At 40.9% G+C, this 26,093-nt stretch overlaps 1 protein-coding gene across 1 annotated transcript in view; it reads right to left on the bottom strand.

Moving 5' to 3' along the window:
* Positions 1-24,976, bottom strand: part of chn2 (chimerin 2) — a 37,824-nt gene extending 12,848 nt beyond the window's left edge. The window contains exons 1-3 of the mRNA XM_059339148.1: positions 24,464-24,976; positions 3,876-3,914; positions 924-979 (exon numbers count right to left, since the gene is read on the bottom strand). Of these exons, the coding sequence (XP_059195131.1) occupies positions 924-979; positions 3,876-3,914; positions 24,464-24,512 (144 nt within the window). The 5' untranslated portion in view covers positions 24,513-24,976. The remainder of the gene's footprint in view (positions 1-923; positions 980-3,875; positions 3,915-24,463) is intronic.
* Positions 24,977-26,093: the final 1,117 nt, after the last annotated feature.

Genomic DNA, 26,093 nt, shown 5'->3' on the forward strand with positions numbered 1-26,093 from the left:
GTGAACCTTCCCTCCAAGTCTTTTGGTTAAACTTTGTCTTTAACTATTTACCAAAAAAGACACTCCTATCTAATTTTTTGACACTTTATTGTGTCATTACATATTGTTGATACAGTTCCTGCTATTTAAACATGTTGACACAATTAATGAATCATCTTTAACTAACTAACTAACTATCTAACTATCCCTAACTTCCTAAATGAATTCTAGGTAAATCTAAGCGGTGCAGTTGAAGGATCATGTTTGATTGTCTAACTTCAGCGTGTCTCTGACTTCAGACTCTTCCTGGTTTCATGAAGCAGCGAGTCGATCCCACAGGTTCTGATTAGTGAAGCTTCCAGCTGCCACACTCAATCATTTCTCAGTGAATGTTTTCCAGGATAAAACCTGAAAGTGAAAACTGACTTTGCAAAATGCACTGAGGCTGGTAGAGTCATTTTTGAAGCAAGGGGAAAAATCTGTGTGTTCTGAAAATAAATAAATGGAGCCAGCCGTGGTTCAGGTTGAACCTTAGCAGTTCATTGTCATATGATACAAAAGAAAAAATAATTATGTGTCAAGTGTTGTTTATGTTCATACTTCATGCATCAGTGTTTTAATGTGTATTTTTCATCTTTTGTGAAGCTTGCCGTACAGATCTCTTTGTATGGAATATAAATACCACATACAGTCATAATGCTGGAAGAATTACTCAATTCATCATTGAGTCATCGACAGAAAAATATAAAGCAACTGCTGTTTCCAGCTTCAAATGTGAAATATTACAAGTTTCCTATTTTGGCTATAACCTCCCTGTTGGGTTCACACACTGCTATTGACTGTAAGTTCTTCATATTATACAAACTAAATGGTTAATAAACACATAAAACCGATCATTTCAGCCCTACAGTAACTATTGCATCCAGATGTACAGATGTACGTACCTCCTGAGGACACGTGATCCTCTTTGGTCTCGGAGCTTCCTGCTGTAGCTGGTACACTGTGAGAGGAACACATGGATGTTAATTATGGCCCTCTGCCCCTTTCAATTATGAACACAGCTCAGTGAAAGTCATAATTACATACATTTTGTAGATTTGTTACCAAAATAACGACAACAAGATGGAGGAAACTAAATGATTCAGTGCAGCTTTCAGACGCTGGACATCAAACAATATCTCCACTTACCAGCCTTTAGTCTGGACCATTTGATACAGTCTATGGTCTGGACTCACTGCAGCCCTGACTCAATGCAAAGGTAACAAGGTGCAACAGGAGCCATTAGCTTCTATATGCTTCTATATGCTTCTATATGCACGGCTCAGCAGTCAGTGGTTTACATGACAGGCGCCATATATCTGCAGTCCATCTGAGTGAATGAAGACCTGTTGTGCTCTCACCTAATGTGCACTTACAAATGCAACAGTATCGCAAAATCCAAATACTTACACTTCTCAATACACACATGCTGCAAATCAATGCTTCTCTGTATTAGATGTACTTAAAGTATTGGGAGAACTCGCACTGTTGTAAATCAGTGAAGCAAAGTCAAATTGGAATTGAAGGATTTGTGCCAGTCAGCGTCATCACCACAAACACCTCAGCAGCCTCACAGAAAAACTACTTTACAATTAGTGAGCCAGAAGTGAGAGCAGCCAAAGTGTTCCTGCTGTTTCCCATCCAGGACAGAAATATCAGCTCAGCTTTATATCCAAGTTTTTATCATTCATATGTCTAAAAAGACTCTTTATAAAAAATCTTGAAATATTAACGGTCGTTATTGTTTCATACTAGTATCCACTTTTTGAAGTGGATACTGATATTAAAGGGAATAAATCACTGACTACTGATATAGGAAAATTATAAAATGGAATGGAAATAGACCTTTTTTATGTGGATTGTGAACTGTTTGTTCACTGATATGAAGAAGCAAAGATACTCAGAAAGCTGCTTGTTTTTATCATTTAAATAAATAGTAAATAAAACACTAGTACTTTAAAACACTAGTATATTTAGTATCAGCCAATTGCTGACCATTTAAATAAAGAATAAATAAAACTAAGATAAATAGATAAATAAAGATCAGTGTATATTCAGTATCAGACAATGACTTGTTTTCATATTGCTGCATAAAGTAAAACATGTACGCTGATACCAACAGATACAGATATGTCTGTGATAGGCCAATATTTCCTGATAAAATCCTGCTTCCATATATACTTCAATAAACGTGATCCTAGAGATGTTGGCAGTCTAAGCCCCTGTGAGACTTGGTTCAGGGCTGAGTAGAACAACAGTGTCCTCATTTCTGACAACCGGTTTCTCCAGTGAAAAAAAAAAACATGCTGTTTGAGGTTGAGCTAAGTCTAACCACGGCAGATTCTCCAGGCAGGGGAAGGAAGACTCCTGACTGTGAATTTTCATGTTTTGTCAGGCTGACTTAAGCCAACCAGCAAGATCTGGACATCATCCATTCCTGTGACACAGTAAGCTCTAAAAATACCTCAGCAGACAACCAGAGGAGTCAGGAGGAGATGGGAGACTTCAGAAACGCAGCATCATCGGAAAAATTATACAGGAGGGACCATCAATTACAGGAAAATGTATATAAAAAAGGTTTAAATTGTTATTGGCTAACTGTAATCACTGCAAGGACAGATAGTTCCCAGCTGAAATGATTTTAAATAAATGCTCCACATTTATTCTGAGTCAACCCATTTCCTCCCACATGCTAAAAACAATGTATAATGAGGTGGGTGTTTAGAGGACCCTATTTCAGTGAAGCCTCTTTGCAGGTAGAAAATCGTATTTTCCCCGGTGATGGTAACCTATTTTACACACAGATCAGGAATCCTTTGCTTTGCATTTGTGCATGTGCGAGTGTGCTGTGTGGGCGAGTGTGTGTGTTTGAGTGTGTGTCTTCAGTGTGTGTAGCCTTTTAAACCTGCAGCGTATCTAATTGTACTCTGTACAACAAAACCCAATACCTCCAAGAGTAAAAAAAATCTCTCTTTGTTATTTATAGAGCACAAATAAATGTGTTTGCTATTCAAAGGTACAATTTGGAATTTTCTGAAAATCGTATTAAAAATGAAACCAGTGACCGTTGGGTGAACTGCATTCAGTCATTGTCCTGTTGCAAGCCATTATGTCATGCATCGTGATACTATAATCCATGATTTAAGATTTTAACATTCAGTTTTTTTTGCACACATACTAACACAGTGAGCAGTGAATGTGACCTTTGCATTTAACCCATCCTTTTTCCACACCAGAGAACAAACCATGGTTAGGAGCAGTGAGCAGCACATTTCTGCACCCAGGGGGTTAGGGGTCTTGCTCAAGGGTACTTCAGTTCTTGACCCGTCAGCCCTGGAATTCAACCGTCCAGTTACAAGCCCCTCAGCCTCTAGGCCATGGATGATACCAACTGAAACCAACTAGGTTACAACCTGAGAGCATGAGAAAAGGTCACAGTTTTTCAGGTATGTCTCATGTAAAAAAAGGCAATACAAAGTGATTTATTCATGGAAATTGCTTCACATAGTAAACAAACGAGAGTCAAGTCTGTTGGTGGCTGCAGTAGCTGAGTTTTTCAGGGAATGTAGCTAGTTCAGGCCCTAGCGGACTAGTCTGGTGGGTTGGTGGTAGCAGGAGAGGTGCCGGTTCACTTCCTGAGTAACAAGGCACCAAACCCAGAACTGCTCAGGAACCGTGCTGCAGAAACACATCACTCTCTCCACAATTGGTGCATGTGCATAAATAGCAACAGAATGGAAAAAAAAAATAATAATTTACCCAAGGGGACAAATAAAGTGCACTATTATTGTTATTAATAAAGTACACTATTAAAGCATTGCCAATAAGCATATAAAAAGAGAAAATGAGTTACTCACAGTAGGACTTCCATATGGGCGGTTGGTAATCCTCAGGGTCTGTAAAGCACAAAAATAAAGCAGGTTTCTGTTATTAACTCACAGAGGTGTTAACCTGCTTTTTCTCATTAAAAATCTCCATTTCTATCCCTCTCCCAGTGGACTGACTGAGCCCTTCGCCATGCTTATGTCACTGTTGTTTATCTCTCTGTTATAATTATGCATATGGCTTCACACTGTGCAGCTGCCTCTTGAGTTGCACCAGTGAATACACTTCTCATCAGTGCCTTTTCTTTCAAGGGCAATCACTAAACATCGTGTCGGCACACACCTGATCTATATTACCCGGCGGCAGCGTCCCCAAAACAAGAGTACAAACACACCAATCAAAATTAATGGAAGTAAATACAATTTAGATTTCACAACCCGCAGTGATATTTCCTCTGGGAAACATGGTGGCTGATTTATGATTATGTGAACACATTCCTGAAATATATGATGGTGCTATTATATTAGCTTGAAAAGAGTGATGGAGAGAGGTGATGAAGTAAATGCCTTGTAGCTGCTGATCATTTACTGTAGAGCCCACTGGGTGAAGTAATGACTTATATTAATATATATATTAATAAAACGTGTCACTAAACGAGTCAAGAATGTGGCAAAATTTGCCACCGTACTACGCGGAACTTGACTTGATGAAATGATCAATAGCATGGCAGAATGTGCATGGTGCAACTGTGTAAGTGCATTAAGTTCATGTCCAACTCCGCCTTTGCTACTTAAACAGCAAATATTCTGGGCCTAAGAAGGCACAAGGAGCAAATGGCTTCAATTTAATATCATAATTTAGGTTATTTATGGCGTAATGTGAATTAAACCAATAAGTGTCTTCTCCCATTCCCCTTAATATTATTATTAAGGGGAAAGGGATGCCTATTATAAGGCAGATTCAACTAATTGTAGCAAGTGGTTTACTGCTTCTGAACCTTCAAGCTATAATGTGTGTATTTTTTGGTAATCTTCAAGCTATAATGTGTCTCCATTCAAAATCTTTTTTTAATGCAGATATTTGTAGGCATATATTCATAAAACATTTGCATTTTGCAGGAACACTACAAGTATAAATATAACACATTTAAACATAACACATTTAAATAACACATTTAAATGTCTATTAAGTCCTGCAATAAATAAAAATAATGCTAATAATGTGTCTGCATTAAAACACAGCTATAATCATTTTACACTCATCAGTTAAAACATAGTACAGCCAACAGAAAGTAATAATTCTTCCTCTAATAAATATAATACGGGAATCATTTAATGCTTTTTCACAGTATTGTGGCGATTTCCTATTTATTTCTTCTTTCAATGTCACAGCCTGTTCTACATGTTAACACAGTGAGACAGTCACACAGTAGCAAACAAGTGGGTCTATAGCCATCACACAGGCAGATGACTCTAAATGCCAAATGCAGAGAATAGGTCATAAATGATTCATCTGCCTCTCAGATATTTAGTGTAATATCTCTCATTACACTCCCAGCACCACTGCTGAATTACTCAACTGATTGACTTTATTGCTTTATGTTGCTAAAGCATTTGCAAAGGATGAAACTGTCTTAGGGGAAACATTCACATATACCACTCCTGCACTCAGTGCAAATGAAACTCATTGGTGTACTCTGAATAATAAACCAAACGCTGCAATAAATCTTACACAAAACAGACATTTTTATGCATTTATTTTTTTGGAAGGACAATTTTTGCGCAGCTTAAGGTGTTTCTGGTGTCCCGATTGTGATCTTCTGGTGTCCGACAACCAAACATTGTCATGGACATCTCATATTGGTAGTATAGTCACGAGGATGAGTAGGGGTATTTCCATCCTTTCACATCTGGACTATTGTTCGACAGTCTGGTCTGGTGCATCACAAAAAGAAATGTCTAAACTCCAGTTAACTCAAAATAGAGCAGCTCGCCTTGCACTTCAGTGCTCCATAAGGGAGAATGTGTTACAAATGCATGATAGACTATCGTGGCTAATGGTAAAAGACAGACTGACATGCAGTCTTATTTTGTTTTTAAAGAATATATATACAGTTGGTAAACCTAACTGCTTATATTCACAATTAGTACCAACCAATAACAGACATAACCATGAGACAAGACAAGCAGTAAACAACGGATTCACATTATCTCTGAAGAACCAACACACAGGAGAACAGTCATGTATAGAGCGGTTGCAGAGTGGAACAGGCTTCCATCTGAGCTCTTATTACTGGAGAGCAGAAGTAGTTTTAAAAAAACCCTGAAAAAGATGACTTTAGAAAGGTGAATGTAAAGGGTCTGACTTCTTGTTGTTTTTTGTTTTTGTTTTGCTGTGTTTGTTAGCTTTTGTTTTTCCGTTTCATAAGCCAGGTATTGATTTTGTATGTTTTAAAAACAGTTTTTAATCATTTCTTTGAATTGTAATCGGTATTCCACTTTTTGGTAAATAATTAGGGCCACGGGGCAATCGCACCATACAGCAATAGCTGTAGGGACCAGTGCTCGGGGCGAAGCTGGCCAAAATTTTGCATTGAAATGAATGGGACAGCCAAAAAAAATGACCGAAAAAGAACAATAATTGGAGATTTTCAAACATCTACTTCTCCGGCATAATTTCACCTAGAGACTCCATTTAAACTTTAAACAGTAGACACAAGTCTTGTGTATCGATGTATTAATCCACATTTCGATAGGTCATATAGTTTTTTATCAATTCATGTTCAATGACCATGATCATTTTTGGAGAAATTCTGAGATTATAATGGGTGTGTATTGCACGGAATGTTCGTGTCACAGTGTGTGACATCATCACCAGAGTGTAGAGGGAGAGAAAAAACTGTCAAAAAATACATTTGAAAACTGCGCTCCAGGCCGCAAATTCCACTCTACAGAAATAATTTATACATAGAAACGTAGGAAAATTAGTCTTCTCCCTCACAATCCTCTGGTAAAGCTGTCAGAGTTATAGTTTGGGCGTAGGACGCACAGATGATCCACCAACACCACCAACAGCCTCATTGGCTCCCATATTAAAAATCAAATCAAATCAAATCAAACTTTATTTATATAGCGCTTTTCATACATAAAAATGCAACACAAAGTGCTTTACAAAAAATAAGAAAAAACAAACAATAAAAATGACAAAACCCACCCCTCCCTCCCCCACATACACATCTGTAAGTATACATACACAAACATGCACACTCGCATTTAGTCATGCACGCACACAAACACACACTCAGACTCACACACAGCACATATTGATTGACAGTGTAGAGACATGGCAAGGCACCGAGGATCCAGATGAGGAAAAAGCAACCTGTGGGAGCATCCACACTGAGAGGTGGCAGAGCCCACAGCCATAGAGGACGCCATCACAGAGACCACCAGGACCCGGGGAGACCGAGGCGGACTCCACACATGGTGAAGAGCCGCCCAGCCCCCCGGGCCCCGGGAGTCCCCAAGACCACATCCCCATGGGCAGACCCAACACACCCCCCAGTGAGGAGGCCCCCATGAGGAAACACTGGAGCTAAAAACTAAAAGACTAAAAGACTAAAAGACAACAGGACAGAATAAAAACTAAAAGATTAAAAGACAACAGGATAAAAACTAAAAGACTAAAAGACAACTGGAATTAAACTAAAAGACTAAAAGACAACAGGACAGGATAAAAACTAAAAGACTAAAAGACAACAAGACAAGATAAAAACTAAAAGACTAAAAAACAACAGGACAGGATAAAAACTAAAAGACTAAAAGACAACAGGACAGGATAAAAACTAAAAGACTAAAAGACAAGATAAAAACTAAAAGACTAAAAGACAACAGGATGGGGTAAAAACTAGAAGACTAAAAGACAACAGGATAGAAAATAAAAGATAAAAACTAAAATACAACGGGAATAAATAAATAAATAGTAAAATAATCAGTTAAAAGCTAGACCAAACAGGTGGGTCTTGAGCCTCCTTTTAAAAACATCAACAGTCTCTGCGGTCCTGATGTCCTCTGGCAGGCTGTTCCATAGGCGCGGGCCATAATGGCTGAATGCAGCCTCCCCGTAGGTTTTAGTTTTAACTCTTGGAATGATTAAAAGGCCGGTGCCAGAGGACCTCAGGACCCGCGAGGGTTGATATGATAAAAGCATATCAGATAGATAAGATGGCCCAAGACCGTTAAGACATTTAAAAACTAGTAAAAGAACCTTAAAATCAATCCTGAAACACACGGGGAGCCAATGCAGTGATTTTAAAACCGGTGTAATGTGTTACACACAAATCTATTTTTTACTTTTTCTGAGAAAAAAAACCATATGTAAAAGTTCAGGAAGAACTCAGGACGCTCAAAGTGAAGTCGGATCAATGATAGGTATTATGGTTTTGCCAAAAATGCTTTCTGTTCGAGGCCAGAAATTCCAGTCTGTCCACCTCTGCTGTCACTGTGCCAGGACAGGTGTCAGTTAATTCTGTTGATTGCTTTGGTCTGATTGCCTTTGATCTTTGATGTGATTACAGTTACACACACACACACATGCACGTAAGCGCGCACACTCCTCACACATTATGAGGGGTATTTTATGCCAGCACACTATACTTAAACGCCTAGAATGCGTCGCCTGTGCCAGCATAAAGTCTGATTAATAGGCGTGCTTACAGACACGCGTATTGCGAGTACACCAGATGACATGGGTGACGGGTGAAAAGTGCCACGAGCGAACGTAGTGGACGCCTGTGTGTGTGTGTAACGCGTGTACGTTAACAGTGTGTTACTCTGTGTAACAGTTCAGCTGTTACACAGAGTCTCAGCTTCATATGGTATTGTTTATAAGAAAGCACAACTTACAGATGAACTCCAAGCCCCCACAGAGCTGTCAGGATATTTCTATTATTTTCAGGCCAGTTTTTATTTTCTTGTTAACGAAATCTCTCTCTCTCTCTCTCTCTCTCTCTCTCTCTCTCTCTCTCTCTCTCTCTAGGTTTGAATGATATCGAATTGATATTTAATGATAGCAAGGGTGAAAGGGATAATTAAAATAATTTCAGCTACTTAAAAATAGTAGGCTAATAGTAAAGTGCAACGCTCACAGCCAGTTCCCAGCTTCGCGCGCGGACACACAGTTCATTACGCACCAGCTGTAATTAGGTAGGTTTACCTGCCTGCAGAAGCCGTAATCGCTGTCACCCTGAATATTAAGTAGCCATGCGGACCTATCTAATGAATATTCAGTAGCCATGTGGACAGCAGTCCGTTCACAATATGATTCCATTGGACCTTATATCTACACTGTTTAACCCAATTCGGCACTTATGCACAGTCCCATTATGTTTTACAGACATTCGTAGTTAACTAATGAGGTAAAACATTTTGTTTAAGCTGCATTTTGCTGACTTTCACTCCTAAAACAGGCTAATTAAGCCTCCGGTTTTGGCCGGAAAAACGTTAAGTTTATCTGGTACGTACGAGATAGTCTTTCTCTTCATCTATAAGTTGTGCTTTCTTATAAACAATACCATATGAAGCTGAGACTCTGTGTAACAGCTGAACTGTTATAGGCTTACACGCGTTACACACACACACACACAGGCGTCCACTACGTTCGCTAGTGGCACTTTTCACCCGTCACCCATGTTATCTGGTGTACTCGCAATACGCGTGTCTGTACGCCTATGTAGAATTGTACTTAACAGTCACGCGGGTCTTCATGTCACGTATTTGAGGCATAGTTCACCCGTCACGCAGCCGTCACGTAGGCGTATGTGCAACAACGCGTGTACAGCGTCTGCGTGACGCCTACGTGACGCCTGTCTGTCCATTGAAAGTGAATGGAATTTACACGCGCACGTTAGACGTTTGATGTCATCGCATAGGCGCTGTACACGCGTTTTAGTATAGTGTGCTGGCATAAAATGCCCCTCATACACACATGCTTCAAACACACGCGCACACGCACGCACGCACACACACACACAGGTAACTTTATGTGATTTTAATTACACACACACACACACACACACACACACACACACGTAACATCATGTGATTTTCGCTACACACACACACACACACACACAAATGCGTGCGTAAGCGCGCACACTCCTCCAGATACATGTTTCACACACATTTTGATGTTAAAGGGCATAGTTTGAAATCTCTGAAGAATCTCATCATAGTGTACACACACCGGCAGTAGCCCCCGTGGCCCTTTCAGAATTTTCCCAGAGGAAATTTTCTAGTTGAGCTCTGTTAGCTTCTACTTTAGTAACATTTTACTAAAAACTTCACATGTTGATCATTGACATCTATACAAACATCTTTTGTATTGGACGTATTCATGAATTTTAGGTACTTGAGTTTAGGTTGAGTTGCACTACTGGAAATGACCTTTATCATATTCTAATTTATTGAGATGATCATATAAATAATATAAATATGCTTCTTTCAGAATGATCAACATCAGTGGTCCGTCCATACAGAGCTCTCATAACTCAATATTCACACTATGCTCAGTTTGTTATTGTTTTTTTGTATTTTTTATTTTTGAACAAATTTATTCCACAAAGTCTGCATGACAGACTGTGGCCCACAGGTCGGCGGATCCATGTGTCTTCTTCAGGCTGAGCCCAGCCAGGTCCCATGGACAAAGGCCTGGCCCCCAGACTCTCACCTGCGTCCTCCCCTCCTGGGTCTGGCTCCAGGAGGGGGCCCAATTGACCCGTACCGGGTGAGGTACACTGATTGTCATGGGTCCGCTTCATACGTATCTTTGAATCGCTCTTAGTCTGGCCCCTCCCCTGGGACCACTTTGCCTTGGGAGACCCTACCAGGAGCTACTGCTCCCAACAACATGGCCCCCAGGGTCACTGGGGCACACAAACCCCTCCACCGCGGTAAGGTGGCGATTCTCGGAGGAGAATAAAGTTTCCTTTTTGGTGTTTGGCAACTTTGGCGATTATTATTTAGAGATTAGTATAAAAATAAAATTAAAACTTTAGGAACATTACATACATTATATACAGTGGTCATGGTTAATATTTGGTATTACTGTTACTGATTTTTTTTTTTATGGTAGGTAAACCTGAGCACCAGGGGAAAACCCAAACAGCAATGTAACGGGATCAAATAGAGAATCTGATATTAATCTTATTGTTCTCCAACTCACTGACACTTTAACGTGTTTGCATGATTAATGTTTGATATTATTGTTTCTGATTTTTTTGTTGTATACATTGGTCATGGTTAACCTTTGATATTACTGTTACTGTCTTTTAGTTGTTGTTTTTTTATGGTAGGTAAACCTGAGCACCAGGAGAAAACCCAAATAGCATATGGCTAACGTTTGATACTACTGTTACTTTCTTTTAGCTGTTTTTTTATGGTAGGTAAACCTGAGCACCAGGAGAAAACCCAAATAGCATATGGCTAACGTTTTAGTTGTTGTTTTTTTATGGTAGGAAAACCTGAGAACCAGGAGAAAACCCAAATAGCATATGGCTAACGTTTTAGTTGTTGTTTTTTTATGGTAGGAAAACCTGAGAACCAGGAGAAAACCCAAATAGCATATGGCTGACGTTTGATACTACTGTTACTTTCTTTCAGTTGTTGTTTTTTTATGGTAGGTAAACCTGAGCACCAGGGGAAAACCCAAATAGCATATGGCTAACGTTTTAGTTGTTGTTTTTTTATGGTAGGAAAACCTGAGAACCAGGAGAAAACCCAAATAGCATATGGCTAATGTTTGATACTACTGTTACTTTCTTTTAGTTGTTGTTTTTTTTATGGTAGGTAAACCTGAGCACCAGGGGAAAACCTAAACAGAAATGTAACAGGATCATTTAGATATTGGTATAAAAAAATAAAATAAAATCTTGACGGGGTGGAGTGGGGATTAGATTGAAGTGACCTTTGAGCGCCTAAGTAGGCGGCTCAGAAGACCCCTCTTCGTCTCCCTCTTTGTCTCTTTGGCTGAAGTTTTCTCCTCCTCCTCTTGCTTTTTCAGCTCTTCCTGCCTTTGAAACTCCTTCAACTGGATATCTGTGATCCTTTTCTCCAGCTCGGCCTCTCTGTCCTCGGGCATGTCCGTGGAGCAGAGGAAGAAGCAGCCCCGTCTCTTCTTCTTGGCCCTCAGGTACAGACAGAGCTCCAGCAGGTCGTCCCTCTCGTCCTGCAGCTGTCTCACTTTCGTGTCCAGCTCTTGCTTGTCGCTCTGTTCCTGTTTGAGCTTCTCGCTCATACGTTTGTGGTTGGCCTGCCAAGCCGTCAGCCGGCTCTGAAAGTTCTTTTTGTTCTCGGCCAGTTCCACGTTCTCCTGCTGCAGCTGATCATGGATTCCCTCCCAGTTCAGCTGTGTCTCAGCACTTTCCTCTTTCAGTTTGCCCTCTCGCTCCTCTGCTCGTTTCAGCTTCGCCTCCAACTGTTTGAGTCTCGCAGCCCAGTTCTTTTGTTTTGTGTACAGTTCCAATCTGAGTTCCTTCTTGTCCTGCTCAGCATACTTGACGTCGATCTCCAGTCTGACTTTCTCGTCAGACAGCTGGGCATTTTTCTGGCTCAGCTCCTTGTTCTCTGCCTTCAGCTTCTTGTTATCTTTCTCCGCCAGTTCCACTATGACATCACAGTCCTCTTTTGAGAGCAGGTCCCGATTGAGCCTGTCCTTCAGGTAGCTGAATTTCTCAAACCAAGCTCTGTCGTTCTTCACAAGTTCAGACTCTGTCTCCTCCAGCTTGTTTAGGAGCTCTGTCTTCTGCTGGCTGAGGTCCGTGATTTTGGCGTCCTTCTGGTGGATCTCGTCCGCCATCAGGATCACCTTCCTCTCGGACTCGGCCAGCAGCTCAGATTGGTTCTGGTCCTGGAGCGCTGAGGCTTGTTGTTTCTCAGCCTCAGACTTCAGCAGGAGCTGGGCGGCCTCCGTCTTCTTCTGCTGGACTCGGAGACTTTCTCTGAGGTGAGCGATCTCTGCATCTTTCTCTGAGATGGTCTTGTCACTCCTTCTCTGCAGAGCATTGAACGCCATCTCGTTGGCATTCAGATCGTCCCTCAGCTCTTTCATATCCTCCTTAGCTTCTGTTAGCTCTTTGCAGAAGCTGTTCCTCTCCATCATCAGCTTCATGTTCATGCCGGCCATGTTGTTCACCTCGTCCGTCAGCTGCTCGATCTGCTCTGCAGCAGAGGGAGCGTAACGGGACAGAGATGGACGGCTGAGAGGAGCGCTAGTAGATCTTCGTTTCTCTTGTCTTTCCATGACGCTGATTGAGTGACTAGGGACGTGCGTACAAGACTTAAGATTGAAGATTGTCTCTTAAAGACAGTTGTTGTCTGTAGTAGACGGTTGTTGTCTGTAGTAGACGGTTGTTGTCTGTAGTAGACGGTTGTTGTCTGTAGTAGACGTAACTCGGGTTGTAGTGTTAGACCGGAATGGACTGTAACTATTCACCAGGTTGTGCTGGTGGATCCGTCTGTCAGACCATTTACTAACTCCAGGAGTTCTAGACGGTGACATCACTGTGACATCACATCATCAGGGGCTTTGATCTTCATGTGAGTGTGGCTTTGATGACTTGTGACATTCCAAATACATGTGACGTCACAAGTGATGTCATATGTATTTAGAATGTTGTGTGTGTGTGGTATACTTGTTCTTTGTACATAGTGAGGACCTGCATTCTGTCAATCAAGTGTGTGTGTGGTATACTTGTTCTTCGTACATAGTGAGGACCTGCATTCTGTAAATCAAGGGTGTGTGTGGTATACTTGTTCTTCATACATAGTGAGGACCTGCATTCTGTAAATCAAGGGTGTGTGGTATACTTGTTCTTCATACACAGTGAGGACCTGCATTCTGTAAATCAAGGGTGTGTCTGGTATACTTGTTCTTCATACACAGTGAGGACCTGCATTCCGTAAATCAAGGGTGTGTGTGGTATACTTGTTCTTCATACATAGTGAGGACCTGATTAAGTTTTTCACCAATAGATTGAGGACATTTTTGACATGTCATGTTTTGATTTGATTTAAATTCCTGTCCTGAGCCTGTTCAGGGGTTAGGACCTGGTATTTATCTCCGTAATTCGATTTGGAGGGCCTCATTCTCTGCCTTCATGTGCTCCAGCTTGACTTGCAGATCTTCGACATTGGAGGTCTGTTGTTTGAGATCTTCTTGTTCTTGAAGCTCATCAACGAAATTGTCCAGCAAGTCCTCTTAGATTTCCAGGAGGAGCTTTGGGTGAGCCTCGCTTTCTTGCCTTTTTAGCTGACACCGGATTTGTTCTTCCAGTGAACTGAAGTAGAAATTAATTGGGGGTTCAACCTTACTGGAGTTGGACTCCATGTTTTCCAGGGTTGTCCTCTGCTGGACCACAGCCCATCTACTCCTCAGTCTATTTTTCTCTTATGGGCACCTGTTATTGTCACAGTAAATTCTCTCTGAACCAAACATTGGTCTGAGTGAAAATGTGTCTCAAAGTAAATTGTGTTGATATGTATAGGGCTCCATTCCAATGTAATTCAAATGGAATAAAATCCTGATATTATCATAATCCATTTAGCCATCATGGCATCATGAATTCTAATCCTTGTTGCTGCTGGGTACGGATAAGTTTGATCATGTTTTAATATAGATAGGTAATTTCTTTGGTAAGTGATCTGGTGCAGTGTGAATAATGAGTCATGTTGGTCCAGAAGATACATGTTTCTGATTTAAAACATTCCTTTGCTCTTATTGGTGCCACACCTCTCTGGCCAGAGGGAAAGAACTGAAACATACCTGAGAGGCTGTGGAAACCAGTGAGCACTTGTGGGATGTGGGTACTGACGTACGGGCAGAAAAACTGTGAAACTTACTCATATAAATGGCATCGATGTGAAAACCACTGTCACCAGCTCTCTTAAAAGTCTCCGTATATTCCTGTTGTTTATTTATCCATTTAACTCACGGCATCTAAAGCACAAGCAATCAGAGGATTTCCTTCATGCTGTTTTCTCTGCTCACTGCAGCAATGAGCTCCACTGGAGGCTGGTTGCAACATTATTAAACATACCAAAAGCTCATCACTGCTTCTCATCATATTAGTGCTGTGGCTTTGGAAAGAGCTGGATTAATTATACAGGAAATACAAGATAGGTGCATCAGGAGCATGATCAAATGCTGAATAATTATGTAAATTATGAAAAAGCAGCTCAAGCGAGAAGTGGATGTTTTGAGAGTAAACGTAGTTGCTGAAGTCCTCCACAGAATGTCTGCCTTCAAATACAAATAAATAGGCTTGGGGTGCAGTTTGCTGATGTGTGGCCAAGCTGCCTCGGAAAATGTATTGTCCCAAAGCTGAAGCTTTGTCACTGTGTATTGCGCTGGCAACAGTCTGAAAGATTTATTCCACTGCGGCTTGTTTAAAGAATGTGATTTCATCTGGTTGGCTGCCAAATACTCGCTTTTCAATCTGATTCTTTTTAATGACGAATGGCATTTCAGTCTGGAATTCAGCAGCGGCTCGGCTGGGAGAAAGGAGCTCTTAAGGGTCGATTCTGATGCAAACACCAGCACACACTCACACAAACATTCACACATGCACACACACGCGCAAATACGGTGGGCTACACTGACTGTACGTACCCACACTCAACCAGCACACATATATATGCACACAAACACACACGGAAAAAGAACATCAAAAAGAATTTTTAAGCAGCTCAGAGTTTGTGCTGCGTCTGATGATCAGGGAGAATTTAAAATTCTGGAGCAGCCAAAGGCCCCCCCGAAAAAAAGCAACAGCTATTAATTGTGTTGCCCTCCATTACTCACCAGTCGGAGACATACAATAAAATAATTACCGGCGGGTGTTTTCTTTGGTGACAAAGAGAATATGTGATGAATAAAGATCAAGCTAAGACGATCATCCCCTGAGATAATGTCTGCTCTGGAGTCTGTGCACATGCAAAATAAAAATTCAACTTCAGCACATAAAACAATAACCTGTATTGAGGTATAACAAGTAAACAGCTGACAACAGGTTTAGAGCTTTGTATGATCTGTGCAGAGTCATATTCAATATCACACATTTTAGTGAAAACAAGGCTGATGTCAACAAAGATGTTTATGTAGAATCATTTCATTTATCTGGGTAAAATGAAGTCAAGTCCAACAAGAACTCCCGAGTAGACTATTTAGGTTTGGTGACTGGATAGCAGTTGTAGTTACCTCCGCAAAGGTGGTCATGTTCGTCTGTTTGTCAGCAGGGTTATGGAAAAACTACTGGCCAGATTTCTATGAAACGTGGTGAAAGTGTGTAGCATTAAACATTAAACATTAAGAAGCACTGGAGCAGATCAAAATCATGGGGAAGATACACAAACTAATTCTCATTTTGGCCTTGGTGGAGGGCTTTGCTTTCCAAATGCCCTTTTAGTTTTATATTGACTTAAAACAGCTCAATATTCAGCTGAAATACCCACAAAAACAACATATACCAGCAGAGAGAGAAAGAGTAATTGACACATGATGTTACATGGCTGGCAATGTAATAACATGTAATTTTTTATGATTTTATGCTGCATACAGACAGCTAAGTAGCAGGTACAAAGGTAATGTGAAGCTGATATGCCTGTTCCCAAAAAACACCAAATATAGACATTGTCTGGTTCCAATTTAACAAAGGGTGCTCTTCAGGATCTGGACTTAAGGACCTGAAATGCTTGGCACATGGATGCACCATGGGATAGGCTTTTTAAATATGTGACAGGGATTTCTCTTTATAACAACCTGGATTGTGCAAAAGAGAAAAGAGCTTAGACTGTTTCTAAGAGCTGGAAACACCAGGAGAGATGGGACATAATTTAGGGCAAATTCTTCTTTGGACACTACAGTCAGAAATGTTATTTTTCATTTAAATTGTTTTCTGTTTTTCAACCCTTAAAATCATCAGCTCATACATGTTTTTCAGCCAGTATGTTTGATCAAAACAAGAATATTTATGCTGGACCTCAGAGATAAAACATCTATCCTCTTCTCCCTATGCTGTTTATTAATTAATACTAGATGTGACTTCAAGGTCCATCTGCAAACACATACATGCACAGCTGTCACTGCAACATATCTGCCATGCTGTCTAATGTGCAAGCAGATACTGGCAGCACATGTAGCAGTTAAAAATAAGAAGCTAAACATGAAAGATGTCTTACAATCGGACAGTTCCGCTATCACCTTGTTCGCCCTGCAGGTTTGCACACTCCTTATGAGAAAATGTCAGACCAGGTCGCTTCAATGTGTTGATTTCAGTTTCAAGTCCTATGTTTTCATGGTCTACATGCACCAGCTCATGTGGATGAGTTTGTGGACTTTTGTTTGTTTCGGTGGATCCCCATCTTTTTCCCTTGCAGGCTATGAGTTTGCCAGGCAATAAGGACATTCTTCATGATTGCCCAAGGCTCACTGTTTAATGTTACCCTGACTGAGCAATGATGAAGATGATGACCAAGTGTGTATTGATGCATTGCACAGCAATCACTTATTTTACCAATTTCCTGTTAGTTAACCTCTGCGCCTGAATGCTGAGTTGATTGAAACCTGTATTCTTTCTGAGAATTATTTCATTCATAATTTATTTCTTCGTTCAGTGTTCAGTATTAAAAGACTCTAAAAGATATGTCAGCTATCAATGTTTGCAACTTGCTAACCAAGCTAGCTGGGTAGCTGATAACTGAGCTCCACCCTCTTGTCCAAACAGAGTCACTTCCGTCTCCAAAAACCAAGATGGCGACAGCCAAGCGCGAGGCTATGGTGTTGGGGGTATTTTTCTTTGCTCTGCAAGAACTTAACGAGCCACAAAGAAAAGGTGGCCTGCTCAAACAACCCAGCTACCAGAGTGATTTAGATGACTCCACACAGAGTCATGTCTGGTATGTTATCACTACCTACTTGTCATTTTCCCATGTTCAATACCTGGAAGGATAAGATAAGATGAGTCTTCATGATCGCCGGGGGGAGATTCATGATCAAAGAGGATCCCTCACTGCCAAGACCTTTCTAGATCTACCTTTTTCCCCCTCCAAATAGTGTGATGTTATTCATTTTTTTATTAAGCGTCTAAAGTTCTAGGGTATAATATTAATTCATGCCTTCAAAACATTGCTCTCTAAAGTAACTGCAAATATAATTAAGCTTGGCTAAGGAAATAAAGTAGAAAGATTTAAATTGGCCTTTTGACAGACTTCACACAAAAAGAGAATTTCAAATGAGAACTTCAGTAGCCCTTGAGTAAAAAAAATAAACATTTATATTTTAAAGCATCAGTGTAATTTAGAGCAGTGTTAGTGACATACATTAATGATATACACACACACACACACACACACAAGCGATGGTGTCAGTGGGAAGCAGCAGAGCGGCAGCAGGGAGACCATCTGTGTGTTACACTGGTCCAAAACAAGCTTTCAGCAGCGCCTCAGTGCTGACCAGATACTGTGTGACAGGTATGAGGGTCTGCATGCTGCTTGACTGGACACCGTTAGCTAAACTGCATGTTAACAAGAACTGCAGGTGTAGGAGTTTAGATGAAGAAAAGGTTTAAATGAGTCGTCTGATTCTGACATTGTGTCTGCTGCTGCCAGAGTCTGTTGTTGTAATTAATACAGGGCCGACTACTGGGATATGCTGAACCAGAATTTAAATACTTGAGGGATGAACTTCTCTTTCGCTGATGCTGTAAAACATGCAGATCATTGCAGTCAGTCAGCATACATGACACAGATCCAGTCCTACATGTTTTACACTCGTACGGACAAGGACTAGATGTAGTGGAAAGATCTGGAGGTGAACTGCAGACACATGTAGAGGATGGTGTTGAGCAGACAGCCTCCCTGTAATATATGGCTGTAATTCTGCCTCCCTGACCAATTTTGTCGTTTAAGGCCTGGAGCTGAAGGCATACTTTCATGCTCTATCCCTCAATTTATTTTCAAAGCTTTATTTCCTGGAGCCGTCTGGCAAATGGTGTGCCGCTGGTACAGTACATGCTTGGATGCCCACCGTGCCAAGAATGTGTAGGAATCTCCCTGATCTAGACCCATCGCCAGAAAATATCCAGCAAAAGGGAGTGATTGCGACATACAGTATTATATGCTGCAATCGGGTTGCAATCCTCTCAGTTGATCTTATTATAACAAGCACATATATATATATATATATACTATCAGACACCTGTGTATTCAGGCTGCAGTTACACACTGTGTATATTATGCAGTCTGTACATTACAAGGCGGTTTGTGTGCATACCATTGTGCCATTATTTCAATAATTTGCAGGAAGTATAGAAATAAATCAATGCCTGCTACCATAATAGAATTACCGTTGCCATGATCATAAATCAAAACTCAGCACAAAAAGCTGCCATCAGTGACACAAGTTGAATAAACTTTACTTTTCTCCAAACAAGATTACCACAGAGACTTATCATCAGAGGCAGCTGGAATAACTACACCAAGAGCACTTTGTTTGCAGCCAGAACAAACGACCTAATATGGAGCAGAAATTGAGCAGAGATTCATTTTTTGAGTCATATGCCTCATAGACAAGATTATTCAAATGTTGTGTCTGACTGCCAAAGAGCTCCGCATGAAAATAATAATACCCTTGTGACAACCACTCTATCCCTGGCAGCAGCGCAGCTTGTAACCTCTGATAATTATATTGAGAGCCCAAAAGTAATGACAACCCTCCAATGCCACAGAGAGAAAAGACTTTCCTCTTAAAGCAGCAGTGGTCAAACAGTAAATCCACTGCTTTCTGAAACGCACACATGAGATAATGCTCTGTGAAGCATGTGGTCGCCGCAGGCTATATCAGCTTGGAAACGAGTGTCTGTCCCTCCCATTGGGCAGCACATTGGGAATGTGACTCTGCTGTGTGGTGTGGTTGGGATGCAGAGAGAGAGTAAGAAGTCAAATAAACATTATGGATACCATACAATGTCCTCACCCTGTAATAAACATATAGCTCTGCCATGTTTTAGTAGATGGAAAGAAGTCACACTACACAGTAACATGTTAAATTGTGGTAGAAACAGCAAACATAAAGCAAAGTGCTGAGCCGGGAATTATAATCAACCTCTCCTTCCCCTTGTCACACACACACACACACACACACACACACACATACACACATGCCTCTGGTTGTTGGTGGGGCTTCCACATCACACAGTGACTGTGATAGTGACTGTGATAGAGACTGTGATAGTGATAGTGACTGTGATAGTGACTGTGATAGTGATAGTGACTGTGATAGTGATAGTAACTGTGATAGTGACTGTGATAGTGATAGTGACTGTGATAGTGACTGTGATAGAGACTGTGATAGTGACTGTGACTGTGATAGTGATAGTGACTGTGATAGTGACTGTGATAGTGATAGTGATAGTGATAGTGACTGTGATAGTGGCTGTGATAGTGGCTGTGATAGTGGCTGTGATAGTGGCTGTGATAGAGACTGTGATAGTGATAGTGACTGTGATAGTGACTGTGATAGTGACTGTGATAGTGATAGTGACTGTGATAGTGACTGTGATAGTGACTGTGATACTGACTGTGATAGTGATAGTGACTGTGATAGTGACTGTGATAGTGACTGTGATAGTGACTGTGATAGTGGCTGTGATAGAGATTGTGATAGTGATAGTGACTGTGATAGTGACTGTGATAGTGACTGTGATAGTGATAGTAACTGTGATAGTGACTGTGATAGTGATAGTGACTGTGATAGTGACTGTGATAGTGATAGTGACTGTGATAGTGACTGTGATAGTGACTGTGATAGTGATAGTGACTGTGATAGTGACTGTGATAGTGACTGTGATAGTGACTGTGACTGTGATAGTGACTGTGATAGTGATAGTAACTGTGATAGTGACTGTGATAGTGATAGTGACTGTGATAGAGACTGTGATAGTGACTGTGACTGTGATAGTGACTGTGATAGTGATAGTGACTGTGATAGAGACTGTGATAGTGACTGTGATAGTGATAGTAACTGTGATAGTGACTGTGATAGTGATAGTGACTGTGATAGTGACTGTGACTGTGATAGTGACTGTGATAGTGATAGTAACTGTGATAGTGACTGTGATAGTGATAGTGACTGTGATAGAGACTGTGATAGTGACTGTAACTGTGATAGTGACTGTGATAGTGATAGTGATAGTGATAGTGACTGTGATAGTGGCTGTGATAGTGGCTGTGATAGTGGCTGTGATAGAGACTGTGATAGTGATAGTGACTGTGATAGTGACTGTGATACTGACTGTGATAGTGATAGTGACTGTGATAGTGACTGTGATAGTGACTGTGATTGTGACTGTGATAGTGACTGTGATAGTGACTGTGATAGTGATAGTGACTGTGATAGAGACTGTGATAGTGACTGTGACTGTGATACTGACTGTGATAGTGATAGTGACTGTGATAGTGACTGTGATAGTGACTGTGATTGTGACTGTGATAGTGACTGTGATAGTGACTGTGATTGTGACTGTGATAGTGACTGTGATAGTGACTGTGATACTGACTGTGATAGTGATAGTGACTGTGATAGTGACTGTGATAGTGACTGTGATAGTGACTGTGACTGTGATAGTGACTGTGATAGTGACTGTGATTGTGACTGTGATAGTGACTGTGATAGTGACTGTGATAGTGACTGTGATAGTGATAGTGACTGTGATAGTGACTGTGACTGTGATAGTGACTGTGATAGTGACTGTGATAGTGACTGTGATAGTGACTGTGATAGTGATAGTGACTGTGATAGTGACTGTGACTGTGATAGTGACTGTGATAGTGACTGTGATAGTGACTGTGATAGTGATAGTGACTGTGATAGTGACTGTGATAGTGATAGTGACTGTGATAGTGACTGTGATAGTGATAGTGACTGTGATAGTGACTGTGACTGTGATAGTGACTGTGATAGTGACTGTGATAGTGATAGTGACTGTGATAGTGACTGTGATAGTGATAGTGACTGTGATAGTGACTGTGATAGTGACTGTGATAGTGATAGTGACTGTGATAGTGATTGTGACTGTGATAGTGACTGTGATAGTGACTGTGATAGTGACTGTGATAGTGACTGTGATAGTGATAGTGACTGTGATAGTGACTGTGATAGTGACTGTGGCTGTGATAGTGGCTGTGATAGTGACTGTGATAGTGATAGTGACTGTGATAGTGACTGTGATAGTGACTGTGATAGTGACTGTGATAGTGATAGTGACTGTGATAGTGACTGTGATAGTGACTGTGATAGTGACTGTGATAGAGACTGTGATAGTGACTGTGATAGTGATAGTGACTGTGATAGTGACTGTGATAGTGACTGTGATAGTGATAGTGACTGTGATAGTGACTGTGATAGTGACTGTGATAGTGACTGTGATAGAGACTGTGATAGTGGCTGTGATAGTGGCTGTGATAGAGACTGTGATAGTGATAGTGACTGTGATAGTGACTGTGATACTGACTGTGATAGTGATAGTGACTGTGATAGTGACTGTGATAGTGACTGTGATTGTGACTGTGATAGTGACTGTGATAGTGACTGTGATAGTGATAGTGACTGTGATAGAGACTGTGATAGTGACTGTGACTGTGATACTGACTGTGATAGTGATAGTGACTGTGATAGTGACTGTGATAGTGACTGTGATTGTGACTGTGATAGTGACTGTGATAGTGACTGTGATTGTGACTGTGATAGTGACTGTGATAGTGACTGTGATACTGACTGTGATAGTGATAGTGACTGTGATAGTGACTGTGATAGTGACTGTGATAGTGACTGTGACTGTGATAGTGACTGTGATAGTGACTGTGATTGTGACTGTGATAGTGACTGTGATAGTGACTGTGATAGTGACTGTGATAGTGATAGTGACTGTGATAGTGACTGTGACTGTGATAGTGACTGTGATAGTGACTGTGATAGTGACTGTGATAGTGACTGTGATAGTGATAGTGACTGTGATAGTGACTGTGACTGTGATAGTGACTGTGATAGTGACTGTGATAGTGACTGTGATAGTGATAGTGACTGTGATAGTGACTGTGATAGTGATAGTGACTGTGATAGTGACTGTGATAGTGATAGTGACTGTGATAGTGACTGTGACTGTGATAGTGACTGTGATAGTGACTGTGATAGTGACTGTGATAGTGATAGTGACTGTGATAGTGACTGTGATAGTGATAGTGACTGTGATAGTGACTGTGATAGTGACTGTGATAGTGATAGTGACTGTGATAGTGATTGTGACTGTGATAGTGACTGTGATAGTGACTGTGATAGTGACTGTGATAGTGACTGTGATAGTGATAGTGACTGTGATAGTGACTGTGATAGTGACTGTGGCTGTGATAGTGGCTGTGATAGTGACTGTGATAGTGATAGTGACTGTGATAGTGACTGTGATAGTGACTGTGATAGTGATAGTGACTGTGATAGTGACTGTGATAGTGACTGTGATAGTGACTGTGATAGAGACTGTGATAGTGACTGTGATAGTGATAGTGACTGTGATAGTGACTGTGATAGTGATAGTGACTGTGATAGTGACTGTGATAGTGACTGTGATAGTGACTGTGATAGTGATAGTGACTGTGATAGTGACTGTGATAGTGGAGTTTGTACTTTATACCCTGCAAACACGAGCAATGCTCTTTATCAACACAGAATGGGAAATACACTGAGACAAGCGCAGAGCTGCTACTTCATTCTGGGTTTGTTTGAACAGCTGCTAACCCACTTTCTGTTCTCATTCTGTGAAAATTCAACCCTGATATTGAAATTTTTACAAATACATAATAGGTGCAGCTCTCTGTGCTATACCTCATTATATGCGGAGGGGATTTGATTAGAATTTGTGCACACTGTAGCAGTATGAATTGTATATTGCCACTGGACCATAACATATTAGGTTTTTTTTTTACAATGTCAGAAAATGTCCCAGCCTGGTGCGCTTTGGAAAATGGTAGTCTGCACAAGCCAAATATAATCCTCACAGCCAGCCAAGTGGAAAGTCAATAGGGGAATTATGGAGATGATTGTCAATCTAATGATAACATCCAAACCAACATCTCACAGCCTTTTAATCCCTTTACACATGAAAGGTGTCCTCTCCTTCTAATGTTTCCACCACTGAACCCAAATACAACACATGGTAATGATTTAATCCTGAATCACATCAGTCACTGGAAGATACTTTAATCATATGTTTGTCTGATGCTTGACAAGCACGTGTGAGATGCAGATGGAAAAATGAGAGGATGTCACATTTCCTGGTGCATATGTTAGTGGTGGATAAATGCAAGATCATTAAAAAAAAAAGTTGAATTTGACCTAAATAAATGTATATATTTTAAATCACACAGAAAAGGTAAATTATAAACTCCCCACCACTGAATATCACATTATCATCATTATTATTATTATTATAAGGCCTATAATAATAATAATAATAATAATAATAATAATGATAATAACACATGTTCTGTGTGAAGCCTCAGAGTGTTGTGTGAACTCTTACCGGAGGACACAGATGAACCGGAGAGGCTAGAGTTACTGGATGCTGCCATCCCAGCGGCTCCTGCTCGGTTATTCCCGGTTGGCCAAGGCGCGCTCGCAGCAGCTCGTCCCCGGCGGTGCCTCCATTCCTCTCACGTCCCGATGTGCTTCACCTCTGACGGCTCTGTCGGGACTAGTTCATGCCTCGTGTCGTCCGGAGCCCAGCAGCCTTCTGTGTGAATCCGCCGCCGATCCTTCCCGTCGGCTGGCCGCGCGCCTCGGTGCGGAGCTCCCGCTGCCGCATCCACCGGAGCTGCTGCCGCCAGATAAAAATAGTCAGACAGACACAGGAATATACTCAGAGGATCAGTTTCTGCAGAGCGTTTCCTCGCTCCGGACAGACATAATCTGTAGGTGTAGATCGTGCCATGCAGAGAGCAGCGATGGTTTCCATGTGCCACTTTAAGACTGTCATAAACACACTACTGCAGCTAGACGCGCCTTCTTAAAGAGAAAGTTTGGAGGTTGGAAGATGAGAGCAGCTCGACTGGTGGAAATATATTCACAACAACACACTCCAGTTCTGTCAGCAGAATCTAGAACAGACTTTCTGTTTTCAACACAACTGTGTTATATGAGATCCATACAATGGTCCAACTGGCTGAACCACATTGTTCCAGTGTTGGCACATTTTCATCAGATGTCATGTTATGTCATGTTATGTCACGTTATGCTCAAAGAGCCAGAGCAGATGTTTTTCACGCCATCTGGTGGGGCTTCCACTACTTCCCCTGAGATCCAAGACCAAAGAAAAAGGTGTATTTTTGTGACATTAACTACTACTAATGTATTTTTGTAGCCTTCTTACTTCCTTCACTATATTTTCTTATACTGGGGAACAACTTGGGTTGATGGCCTGGTTTTTATTTCGCCTGTGAGACCAACAGGTTGTTGGTTTGATCCCTGGAGTGGCAGGATTAATCTGGGTAGTTAAGTGGAGAGCAGCACTCCCTTTCTGCCATTACCTGTGCTGAGATGCCCTTGAGGAAGATGCTCAGCCCACAGACGCCTCAGTGCAGATGTTCAGAGACTGTGTGGTTGCAGTGAGCAGCTTCAAGATCAGAATGTGTGATAGATAGATAGAGGTTACAAAAAAAACACCATCAAGGAAGAGTGTGATCACCTATAACTGCCTTAAAACATATCTATCCTCAAGCCAATTAAAAGAAAATCACATTAAAATTACTTAGGAATAAGTGTAATCAAGCTTTGAGTGGATTGGTTTAATTCACAGTATATACACAATGTAAAAAAACATATTTAAACACAGTGAAATTGATATCTTTGTATAAAATTGGTCAAAATGGCTTACACATGTGGCCTGACTTTGTTGAATACTAATATCCGGCATTTTCTCTAAACTCAAAATAGTTCTCTGTTCCTCCAGATGGAGAATTATAATGGGTTGTTTTGACCATGTAGGTAAATGGATGTATACAAATATATAAGTATGTATATATATATATATATATATATGCTCATACAGTGTATGTGAAAAAAGAGCGTATGTATGTGTGTATATATGTATAAATATTTGTAGATGTTGTTATTCACCCATGTGATAGATACGCCATTGTTGTTTATTGTTGTTG

The sequence above is a fragment of the Centropristis striata genome, chromosome 8, assembly GCF_030273125.1.
Source record: "Centropristis striata isolate RG_2023a ecotype Rhode Island chromosome 8, C.striata_1.0, whole genome shotgun sequence".
Lineage (NCBI taxonomy): Eukaryota > Metazoa > Chordata > Actinopteri > Perciformes > Serranidae > Centropristis > Centropristis striata.